Source organism: Oryza glaberrima, chromosome 11 (genome assembly GCF_000147395.1).
Source record: "Oryza glaberrima chromosome 11, OglaRS2, whole genome shotgun sequence".
NCBI lineage: Eukaryota > Viridiplantae > Streptophyta > Magnoliopsida > Poales > Poaceae > Oryza > Oryza glaberrima.
Window position 1 is genome coordinate 18,016,530 of NC_068336.1, and position 12,676 is coordinate 18,029,205.

Genomic DNA, 12,676 nt, shown 5'->3' on the forward strand with positions numbered 1-12,676 from the left:
GTAAAAATTGCAAAGTGAAGCATGTCAATTTCTACAGGACAATAGGACATATCGTCAATAGAAACCAAGATAAAATAATAATTAGTAGATAGAAGATTTTAGTACATTCGTAGCCAGCAAACACGCACTATAGTGATCTTTGTTGGTAGACACCATAGGAACGTCAATTTGCTCAAGAATAATTTGCTGCTGGACACTAACACCATTAAACTATTTATTTTCATTCGAGCCAGAGAGAGAATTTAACAAAATGGCACTGTTGCCCTCTCTTCTTCACCATGGAGATTGGGGGTGAAGGGGGAGAGGTTTGGAGATTGGGATTGTGTTGTCGGTGGAGGAGGGAGGAGCGGGCGTGGGTCCCGGACAGCCATTGCTAGAGGTGAGTGTTAGAGTATATGGTAGTTAGAGTCATATTAGGATATGATTGATTTGTGTGGACTCTTTTCATACGTGTAATCCTTCCTTATCTCCTCCCTATGTACTCTTATATATACCGGTCCCCTGAGGCTCAATACAATAGATCCACGCTACGCAGTATTCCTCTCGTCTCTATACTATCCAACATGGTATCAGAGCGAGTGACCTAGGACCGCCGCTCACCGCTTCCGCTGCCGTCGCCCCCTAGGGGGCTGCCACCTTTTTTTTTTACCGTGTTGCTCTCGATCTGCTAGCCACCATAGGCAGCAGGGCCGGTAGCTTCGAGCTGTGCCACATGCTGCTATGGGGAACAGGGTCATCCGTGGCATCTGCGGCAGAGGCAGCGAAGGGCAGCGCTGGTGGAGCAGAAGACAAGGCACGATTTGTTGAGGTCGTAGCCCATCTTCTCCAGGCATGGGCACACCATGCACTCGACCATCGCCGGTGGCCTGCACACGAGCGCGAGCGTCTCGCCATCACCTGACGGCAGGTGCTCTCTGAGTGTCCGCTTGTTCACCCTCCGCACGTCATAATTCCACCCGTCCTCTTGCCGCACCACCTTGCTCACCATTTACCACACCTTGAGCCGTGTCAGGTGCATCGTCGCCCACCGGGCATCTCGTCCGCCATCCTATTGCCCACAGGTGCTGCGCAGGGATCTCGTCGTCCTATTGCCGGAAGATGACTGTGAGAATGGGGGAGAAGATAGGGGTAAAACTAACATTTTGCATGTTTTCTCTCTCATCAATGAGATGTATATTATATTTTAATGCATACGTGTCCTAGGGTAAAATGCCACATTTTTAAAGTGTTCTTGGGCAAATTCACGTTTTTGGGTGTCTGGCAACAAAACTATATATTTTAAATGCCATGTAACAAATTTTGCCATCTTCCTTATGTCCCCTTATGTAGACAACCCTTCAGTTGCTCTTCCTCCTACCTTCCGCGGTCAAAATTTTAAATTTAATTTTAACTTACTATAGTATAATTTTATTTTTTAAAAGCTGCCAAAATACTACATCGTGACCTCCATTGTAGAGCTAGTGATTTGATAGTGTCCCAATTCAAAGTGACATAATTTATTTTTTTTTCATGAGGGCACTCATAGCTCAACTCAAGTAGACCAATGCCAAACCCACAGGTCTGTAGTCGCCTTCGGTAAGTGTAAAACTTTCGTAAATCTGCGACACAGTTACAAAGCCACAGCGTGATAGGCTGATAGCTCGTCCAAGTTATTAGAACAAAAACATTATTATTATTATTATTGTTATTATTATTATTATTATTATTATTAAATACGAAATGAGCTATGGCCGTGGATTTGCTCGAGACATATCAACGTCCTCCCACACAAAGTAGGAGCACACCGCCCCTCTCGCCGGCGTCCACCTGCCGCACCCGAAGAAGCGCCGCCCCTGCGTCGGCCCCGGCCTCCGCGCCACCCCCACCCTGCTCGCCACGCCGCACTGGCAGTAGTGCACGCGCGCGCCACCGCCGCCGACTCCCGGCGTCGCGGCCGCGCTGGCGCCAATGGCGACCAGCTGCGACGGCGGCGGCGGCAGCGAGCCGGTGATGGCGAGCCTGACCCCTCCTCGCCGGCGCATCAGGAGCGCGAGGAGGCGCGCCGTGTTGCGCGCGTCGTCGAGGCCGCTGTGCGGCCGCCCCTCGAACGCCAGCCCGGCCACGGCGAGCGCCTCCTCCAGTCCGATCCGACGGGCGCCGCCGCGGTCGAACACCTGCCGGAAGGGGACCTTGAGATTGATCCACCGGTCGAAGTACTCCGGCTTGCCGTCGCCGATGATCCCCTTGAACCGGCACTCCCCCTCCAGCATGGTGCGGCAGTCCCAGTCGCCCCACGTCACCACGGCGAACCCTCCGCCGCCGCCGCCGCCGCCGGCGGCGTTCTTGACGCCCCTCGCGTCCAGCCACGCGTCGTGCGCGCGCAGCGCCTCGCGGAGGTCCACGCCGGCGTCGACGTCGGCCTGCGCGATGCCGGTGAGCTCCCGGCAGTAATCGGTGAGCTCCCGGTGGTGCAACGGCCGGACGTACGCCCGGAACGCCTCCGCCAGCTGCTCGCCGGTGGCGCCGTCGACGACGACGGAGGCGAACTCGATGATCTCCTGCGGGTATATCCTCCTCCCCCTCTCGCACGTCGCCTCCAAGTCGATGACCACGAAGTAGGCGAACTCCTGGAGCTGGACGCCGGCAACGCCATCGCCTCCGCTCGCCGCCGCGGTATTCATATAGAAACTTCAAGAGAGTGTAAGCTGATCAAGCAGCTACACAAATTACCTTTCGCTCAAAAAATCAAAATTGTTTGGTGTAAATTCACCATCAAGCACGCTGATTTAAGTAAGGATGCTTTCAGATTTTCCCCGGCAATTGCCTGGAAATCTGAAAAGAATCAGGTAGACGAGAATTTTGACCTCGCATCAGCAGCGTTAATTTCTGGTCAAATATCTTTCGGAAACTATGCGCGCGTGACTCAAGAACGACACGGTATGACGCACTTTTTGAGGTCCCCAAACATTTTGAATTCATTTTCTGTACCTTTAGTTTTTAAAAGGAATTTATATATATTCCCTTATGACTCATGACTGCATATGTTCTCTTGCTATTTGCAACTGTCAACAATATCACTAATGATTCGTTTTCACACAACAATATCATGCAGTATACTAGCCGATAATAGATTTTGCTACACTATGATACGGAGGTTAATGTATATACTTTTGCGTCGGTTATACATATTGGCTATACTGAACAAACAATAGAAAGATTTTATGCATACAAGGTTATCGAATTAAAAGTATGACCTCGAAAAAAAAAAGAATATGAAGTTTGCTACCACTACTTTAAAAACGGTTTTTCTAGGCGCAACCCTATTTATTATAGGCGGGCTAAAAGAACGTCGGCATGTAAAAAAAATTAGATGATGTTCAGCTAAGTCCCGCATGGAGAAATTGATTATTGCATGTGGCCATCTTAAGATATCCGCTTGGCACAAGAGCTGTCCCATCCCTTTCTTCTCTCCTCTCCCCCTCCTCCAATGCCTCCTCTCCTCTCTTCTCACCCCCACTCCTCTCCTCACCTGAGGTCGATGGGAGAATCGCCGCTGGGTGAGTCCTCTGCTCCTCATCCTCTCTCACTCTACAAGTTCGTGGAGGTGCACGAGGAGGCCGATGGACTGCGGCTCCGACAGCAGTGGGTCCAGCGGCAACAACGTAGCCTCCATAGGGCGTCTCCGCCGCATCGGGAGAGACCAGCTCCCCTCACAGGTCTGGTGGTAGCGGACCTCTCCCTCGTGGATCTGATGGCGGTTACCTCGGGAGTAGCGGATCTGCGCCACTGGCCTTGGGTGCAGCAGGGTCTCGACGACGCGACGGTGGACTGCATCGACGATGACGACAGTGGCCCTCTCCCTCACGGATCCGCCACCGTCAACCTCGGGTGAGACGAGGTCTCAATGACTACGACAACGGCGGTAGACTGCATCGACAACGATGGCAACAACCCTCTGCCTCATGGATCCAACAGTGGCTACCGCCTCCCTCGCGGATCTGACAACGACTAGGGTGGATTTGAACTAGGGTTTCAAAAAGCTTTTTTTTTGCGATTTTTGTTTTTGCTCGCGGATGACATAACACCCGCCCGCGAAAATACTTTTTGCAAGTTGTTGTGCTACCCGCCTGTAAAAATTCCTTTTTTCACAAACACCTGGAGGCTCCGGCTATGAAAATATGATTTAGCCACATGGAAAAAACCCTTTTTAGTAGTGTACTTCATCTTTGTATTAAAAATAGCCCCCAAAGTTGGGGGCAACTTAAAGGGCCTATTCTAAAGTTCATTTTGAAATGGATGATTAGCCGCATCCATGTGTGAATTATGATATCAAGGGCGGATCCAGCGTAGGAACTCCCTGCTGGATCATCATTGAAGAGGGCCGAAGAAAAAAAAAAGGAGATGAGTTCCCCTGTAATTTTATCTTGGATCCGTCCTGGTATGGCATTGCTACGACAAACTTGGCTCCATCTACGCAAGACAAATGCTTTTAGCAGATGCTTGGATCTATGTTACCCAGATACGGCTGAAAAGCCACGTATTCGTATTGGATACTGCATTGGATACGGATACGTATCGGATACGCTCCGATACGTATCCGTACGTATCGCTATTTACTTCGATTTTCGAAAAAATAAATTAAATCGGATACTTCGTTGATACGTCCCCTCCCGTCGCTCCTGATACACCCAAACCCATCCATGGAAGACGAAGCGCCGATCCAATCCGTCGCCGCGCCGCCTGCTATTGCTCCAATCCCTGATGCAGTTCCCACGGGCCACGTCCTCCCCATCGCCGCATCCATGCCCGAGGCGTGAGTCCTCCGCTAGCTATCGGGTTCCGCCGCCGCATCGCCAACCAAGCCGCAGGGTTCCAACCAGCCCGCAATCGAGCTCGAGCGCCTAGTGCGTCGCCGCCCCTGAGCGCAGCTGCGCAGGGCCACCGCCGGTCGCTGCATCTCCTCCACTTGGTGCAGCGTCTCCACTGGCCGCCAAGACCAACACCATCAGTACGCCACCAAGCTACTTGGTTCTTTCCCATTGAAGTCTCGATCTGCATTTCTTGCGTGTTTCCCCATCTCATCTTAGTGCTAAGTGTTCTCTCCTCTCCTAATTCCAATGAGTTTTGGAAGTGGCAGTGCATCTCTAGCACTCGTACGTACTGCTACTGCTAGCGTGGCTATGCGGCTGCACTTTGCAGATTCATTAGTAGTACTAGCGACCAGACATGGGAGCACAATATCCATGGGAGCTTCAAGGTGAGCCTGTACTAAAAAAATTTGGTGTATTGATCAATTGATGTCATGTATTGGCTATCTCTATTTACAGCCTCATAGTTATTTACCTCTATATATTTATTATTTTAAATATATATTGACATATCCCCGTATCGGTGTTTTTAAGAAAATGCCGTATCCTCGTATCCCCGTATCGCGTATCAGTATCTGGGTAACGTAGGCTTGGATTACTGGTGAACACAGCAACTATTAATAAAAAAACAATGGTGTGTGGAATGATGAACTAATCGACATTATTATTGTTTGCCATTATCAATCGAGATGGATCATCATCGCCATCTGCTATTCACGTGGTGGACTTGGTTGAGAGTTGAGACCAAAAGTCGACGGCGCGGCCTCGTCCCACACATAGTAATCGCACGCCGCCCCTCTCGCCGCCGTCCACCTGCCGCAGCCGAAGAAGCGCCGCCCCTGCGTCGGCCCCGGCCTCCGCACCACCTTCTCCCGGCTCTCCACGCCGCAGTGGCAGTAGCGGACGCGCGCGCCGCCGCCGCCACCACCGCCGCCGACGACGACTCCCTCCTCCTCCGCCGCCGCGGCCTGCGCCGCTGGCAACGGTAGCGGCAGCGAGCCGGCCGTGAACCCTCCTCGGCGCACCAGGACCGCCGTGTTGCGCGCGTCGTCGTAGACGACGAGCCCGATGTGCGGCCGGCCATCGAACGGCAGCCACGCCATCGCGACCGCCTCCTCCGGCGAGAGTGTCGCCGCCGCCGAAGCCTAACACTTCCGGCTTGACGTCGTCGTTGTTCCCCTTGTGGCCGCCGGCGTCAATTAGGCTTAATAACGTATTAATAGATTAATTCTAAGGTGTGAGTATATATAGGCACGGCTTTATCATCTCATCCATATTAACTGATTTATAGAAAGAATCGAGCAAGAATAGGAGAGAGACCGGCCGGTATACGAGCGTGAAAAATTATTACTCTCCAGGTATTTTAATAAATATAGAACGCCATTGACTTTTTAACTAACGTTTGACCATTTATTCTATTTATTAAAATTTTTGTACAAATAGAAAAAATATTTACGTCATATTTAAAAGAACATTTGATGATAAATCAAATCACAGAAAAATAAATAATAATTACATAATTTTCTTTTAAGAAAAACAAATAGTCAAATATATCTTAAAAAAAGTTAACGATATCATACATTAAAACACGGAGGGAGTAATATCCTGGTTCTTAGGTGCTCTTAAGGTACAAGTTGACCACTTACAAAACTAAATGCTAATATCTGACTCAAGTACGTACTAAGGATTGGCTCGATAAAAAAAGTAAATGCTATTATCTTCCGATGAATTCCCTCGATAAAAACTCTCGAACAAGAATTCAAGTACATATATAGGATTGGCTCGACAAAAGGTAAAGGAGTTGTTTTAACCTAAATCCATACCTATTAAAAAGCATATCAAAGCTAATGATAATTCATGTCTACATTAGAGCAACAGAGCCTGCGTTCTTATTATGTTTTGAAATAAATTATGATAGAGTGAACTTCGGAGAACCTTGGGCTGTACAATTGAGGTATGAAAAATATCAGATGTTATAACTTGTTGTGATATAACTATGAGTTTTATGGTTGAATATTCAGAATCACCTAATTTCAACTATTTTACAAAACAATACAGAACCAAATTGATAATATTAATCAATTGATCAACAATGGCTTGTTGATATATAACTAAATTCCACATAGATTTTATGACATAAAGATATACTATCTTCATTATCCTCTATATCTTCATCCCAAGGTTCTAAGTTCAAATATCCATATGAACGAATTTTAGATTAGGTTAGATTAGATTGTTTAAGAGGCTAAGTACCCAATTTAAATGGCTGCATATATCCGGTTGGACATAAAGGCCGGGTAAAAAATATAAAAAATATTTTATTTTCTTAATAGATGATGCTGTTGATTTTGACACATGTTTAATCATTCATCTTATATTTACATAATTTTTTAAATAAGATGAGTGGTTCTAAAATTATATCATGTATTAAGAAAATAGAGAGACTAATAAAACATTTCATATGGATCATATGAGAAAAGGTTAGAACACAAGTATAGTATTGTTAACGCCAAAATTTGGTAAGCCTGAAGTTATCATCGGCCTAGAGTCAGTATCGGCTTCAAAGCCTTGGAATCGGCCGATAGGAGTTGTCAAATCGCCAGCAGTTGTGTTCTTGATGGAGTCGGGTCAATTAAAGGAAATTTATCCAGAAGAGTCCAAGTTCACGGAGGATGCGGTATGGTAAGTTATCTATTAATTAGGTTATTAGAAATAATTGTGTCGACGTTTGATGTCACGATTCTGGTATTTGCATAGTATGGGGATCGTTGGTACTAGGATATATGCGAGATTGTAGTAAAAGAGACAGAGACGAGGATTTTTATATAGGTTCGGGCCCCTGAATTGTCAGGTAATAAACCTACATCCTGTTGGCCGAAGCCGGTCGTTGCTCTTATTCATCATAATCACACCAGTACAATATTTGGGGTAGCCTATCTAACTGTTGTCGACATGGCAGTCTGAAGGTCTGACTCGTAGTCGACAACAGGGTAGCCTTCCTCCTCGAATCCACATCCGGCGAGATCAGAGACAGCGCTATATCTCTCCTGACGGTATCCGTAGGCACCGCAGGGGACTAGCCATGCCTATCTCTGAAGTCGATATCCGGCGTCTTGTTTTGGCGTATGTTGGCTTGTATGTTGTGGCTTCTGTTGTTCCATGTTGTCCGTATCCCCTCTCCTCCTAGGGGGCCTTGTATTTATACCCATAGGTGTCCCCTTGTCCAAGTAGAAGTAGGAAAACCAATATGGACACAATCGGAGTTGTCCTTGTCGTTTCCATGTAGAACTCTGGTTGTCTTTCCTTATCCGGAACTCCATCCCTATCCGAAGGTTGTTTCCGTATAAGACATGGTATGTGGTGGATCTTGCCGAGATTTAGTCAACTACTATTAGGTATGTGGTATCCATAACCCTGACAGTTTGTTACTCCCTCCGTTTCACAATGTAAGTCATTCTAGCATTTTCCATATTTATATTGATGTTAATAAATCTATATAGATATATATGTCTAGATTCATTAACATCAATATGAATGTGGGAAATGCTAAAATGACTTACATTGTGAAACGGAGGAAGTAGTTTCCTTTATCTTTAGGAAAGTGTGTTTAGTGTAAGGACTTTATATGTACACCCAGGGTCATTGTAATTTATCTCTCGATCAATACAACTATTCTTGACGCATCGCCACCCTCTTTCCTAAGGTTTTTACTTATCATCCGACGGAATTTGGCACCTGACGTGGGGCTGCATCGGTTCAGTTCGATCTTCGGTGAAGGGGTAAGTCCTATGTTCCGCCGGCCCTGATGAATCTATCGGCTATGTTGGTGTTGTTCAAGGCTGCATCGCTTCGATCTCTTGGATCGCTCTGGTTTGGTTAATATATTTGCCTACGTGATATCTCAATTCTATCTCTAATTGCATTGTATTTAGAGACGCATCGGTTTAGTTGGGACTGTCTCGGTTAGGTCCGATCTTCTGTCTTAGCCGATATATCTTTACAATCACAATGTTGTTCTAAATAGATTTTTTATATCCATCACATTAGATAGATCTATCGGCTCATCGAGTATTAGATAATCATATACAATTTCGTGCTACATCGGATAGGTTTGACCTACTAGATGGTTGTTGATAATATAAGTCTTGTTAAGCCGATAGGTTCATGCTAATGTTTTATCGGGGTACTAGCCGATAAGTTATTTGGACGTTGCATCGGCTTATAAGGATTGCATATACATATAAGTCGGATCTAGCCGATGACAACAAAGGTTTCATTGTTTAATCTAATCTTGTGGATTTTATGACATCGGGCCTCCAGCCGATGTATGCTTTAACCTTCAGATCGATGTTTATCTATCATATCATTATTAGCCAATTGGTTTCTATTGGATTATATTATTGTTATTTATCATCATCATCCGATCGACTTTATATCATTATCTACATTGGACATATAGCCGATTGCTCAAAACTCTATCGACATCGGCTGGTATCGGCATCGGCTGTAATTACTCCATTGGCTTGTCAGCCGACCGGCTCATCATATCTTGTCTGTTGCAGGGTCAAACTGATTGGCATGCCCGCATCTCATCAACCTTTGGTCTTGCACTGGAGCTAAGCAGATCTCCTAGGCCTGTTTTTGGCATCAACACATTTTACATTGTATTGATTTTAAACGAGGTTTTTTTTATCATATGCAGTATAAAAGCAAGCTTATACTCTCTTCATCCGTGAATAAAAGGGATTATACTCTTTTTTTTGGTAAAAATTAAGGAAGTAGTAAAAGGATATGTGATGTGACACAAGGCAATGAGTGAAAGAATAAGGTACTATAAAAGTTTGTAGATGTGAGATGGTAGAGTAACAAACTAGTATAAAAGTTGGTAGGTGAAGAATATAATACTATCTTATGATTTTATTAGACAAATTTGATTAAGAAAATCCCTTGAATTATAGAACAGAGGCCTATTTCATAGGCAATGGTTTTCTCTAACTACAAAAATTCGGAATTGTTTTGAACTGCCATAAATTTCTTTTTGTCCAAAAAGAAAAAAAAACCAAGCGCACTTGTTCTACCACGTGTCCTATCCTCCTCCTCCCAACATCGAACTCCTGGCCCACAGCCCACTTACATGTGGGCCCACTCCAACCGAAATCAACACATCGCCGAATACACTTTCCCCGGCCTTATCTCCCGCGACCCAAATGGAAGCCACCGCCGCCGCGACCCGCCTCCTCCCGCCTCTCCGCGCGCCGCCGCCGTCGCTCGCCGGCGGCGCGGCGGCGGCGGCCGGTGGTGGGGGCCGGTGGCGCGGTGCCGTGCCGAGACGGGCGAGGGCCCGCCGCGCCGTCGTCCCGCCCCGCGCGTCGCTCGTCGACGGCAGCGGCGGCGCGGCCGCCGCCGCCGTGCTCCTGGACGCGGCGGTGGCCGGGGCGACGGGGTACTCGCAGGCGAGCTACTACACGTCGCTGGGGCTCTTCGTGCTCTCCGTCCCTGGCCTCTGGTCGCTCATCAAGCGCTCCGTCAAGTCCAAGGTACGGCTCTCCACCTCTGCTGCTTCCTCCATCTCGCTCTGACGAGTGTTGGCGATGCCCGTCGCCATGCGCGCGCTCGAGCCTCGAGAGCTCTTCGCATTGGACCATGGCTGTCTTCCTTCCTCCTTTCTTTGGAGGTGACTGCTGCTTCTGTAGATAGCTCAACGAGTGGCTGAGTGTGCTTTGCTTTTTCACTTCCTTCAAGTTCTTCTTTGCAGAGTGTTCTTGTCAGTGCAAGAACCACCATTAAATCCAATAGGGATTCATGACTGCTTTGCTGTATCAAAATCGTTGCGTCCTTTTTTATAAATTTGTCTAGTCAATGATGCGAATAGAGAAATTTCATGGTGACTTAGTTATGTTTGGCTGCTGGTTCTCTGAATTGAGCGGTCTTTAGGTGGTGTTGTTTAGTTCGTTGCTGAAAACAGTAGCATGGTTGTGTGGTTTGCCTTTTTTTTTAACCGGCATTAGACATGCTAGTCTCATTCAAAACATGAAGAGTAAAAGTTATATATACAAGTATAAAAATGTTGTACGAGAAGTAAAAACACTACAGCAGCATAAGCGAGATGTGCTGTGGATTAGTGTGCGAATTCCTTTTTTTTTTTGTAGTAAATTAGTGTTTGCTAGTTCCATCCACCAGTCGTGAACCGTTGTGGTTACCTTTCATTCTGACGGTTTGAGCTGTTCGCATGATGTCCACCAATAGTGTGTGGTTGTCATCTATGTCAAATTGGCTAGTGCAGGTTGTGCAGAAGACATTCGTCAAGGAGGAAGGGCAGACGATGGCGCCGAACCAGGTGGCTGGGGAGATCCTCTCGTTCTTCACCCGTAACAACTTCACCATCTCTGACCGTGGCGAGGTTATCACGTAAGTAGCCAGATCGGATTTCTGTCCTAATGCAGTAATCTACTGAGTTATGACTATGATATGCAGAAGTACAGGATAACCCTTGGACTATACTTTTAGCACGGTGTGACAATACCATTGGGACTTTGTACAACAGTTTTACACATACACCAGCTGTGTTAATGTGCTTCTTTATTCTTCTTGCAATCCAAATGTTGTGGGTTGTACCTTTAGGTTCACAGTGATCTCCACCATAACAACAGTCATAGTAATTTGTTGATTCAAACACGGAACTTGATTGAAGCAAAGATATGAACAAGTAATATTTTCTACTTAACAATGCTTTACACTAGAATTACATTAATTCCGATACTCACAAATTACTTGGAAGTTGTAATAGAATGGAAACCCAAACTAGTATAGCAGTTGTATTTATTAGTTTTGCCCTGGTACCGTTGAGAAGTACAGTGTAAAGCTGCCCATGTTGTTTATATAGTGCATATCTAGCATAAGCTTATGCATTTTGTTTCACATCAAAATGCATTGCAAACTGAGGCACGATTTATGTTTTTTGCGCAGTTTTGAGGGCACAATGGTGCCGAGCAGGGGGCAAGCAGCACTTCTTACCTTCTGCACCTGCATTAGCCTTGGCAGCGTCGGTCTTGTTCTATCAATTGCAGTCCCGGAGGGTGGCAACAACTGGTTCTGGCTTATGACCTTAAGCCCATTGGCGTATGTCTCTGCAACTCTATAGCAGAAATTTAGAATGAAATTTCCAGGTCAAATGTAGTAACCTGTCCCTTCTTGATGGTTCAGGGGTGTATACTACTGGACAAAGGCATCAAGAAAAGAAGAGATCAAGGTCAAAATGATTTTATCGGATGACGGGAATGTATCCGAAATTCTTGTGCGGGGTGATGATGTCCAAGTGGAGCAGATGAGGAAGGAGCTCAAGTTCAGTGAGAAGGGGATGATATATGTTAAGGGGATCTTTGAAACATGATTGAATAGCTTGTTATCTACAGAACAGAGCTAACAAAAGAGTTCAAAAGAGCAGTTCCCTTGGTTCAAACTTCAGGTGAGGGAGATTTTGAATACCTACGGGCAAATCTGTATCTTGGCTTGAGAAGAAAAGAGGTGTATCCATGTGAGACTCCATTAAGATTGTGACACAAATTTTCTACCTAGGATATATATATAGTGACTCAACAAGCAACTCTTTTCATGAAGATAGACAGTGCAAAAAATAATAAAATTGAATTGCATAGTAGTAAATGTTCGAGTGCGCATCTCGGCTCACCCACCGTGGGCTACCTAGGTCACATTGGGCCTGCTCCACCACAAGTGGTATCAGAACCCAAAACAATTTCCATGAGTCACATAGTGGGAAGGCTAGGTAACAAGTCTTCGGGGTCACATAGGTTGATGTGACGGGGGAAATT

The 12,676-nt window shown here is 46.2% G+C and overlaps 2 protein-coding genes across 2 annotated transcripts; one reads left to right on the plus strand and one right to left on the minus strand.

Moving 5' to 3' along the window:
• Positions 1-1,464: 1,464 nt before the first annotated feature.
• LOC127755302 (uncharacterized) lies at positions 1,465-2,710 on the minus strand. Its single transcript, XM_052280956.1, has one exon. It carries the CDS (start codon positions 2,658-2,660, stop codon positions 1,725-1,727), a length of 936 nt encoding a protein of 311 aa, XP_052136916.1. The 5' UTR covers positions 2,661-2,710; the 3' UTR covers positions 1,465-1,724.
• A 7,320-nt stretch (positions 2,711-10,030) lies between these two features.
• LOC127753915 (protein COFACTOR ASSEMBLY OF COMPLEX C SUBUNIT B CCB1, chloroplastic) lies at positions 10,031-12,463 on the plus strand. The gene is made up of 4 exons (XM_052279362.1): positions 10,031-10,384; positions 11,131-11,255; positions 11,814-11,966; positions 12,051-12,463. The coding sequence occupies exons 1-4, from the start codon at positions 10,055-10,057 to the stop codon at positions 12,235-12,237; spliced, it is 795 nt and encodes a 264-aa protein (XP_052135322.1). The 5' UTR covers positions 10,031-10,054; the 3' UTR covers positions 12,238-12,463.
• Positions 12,464-12,676: the final 213 nt, after the last annotated feature.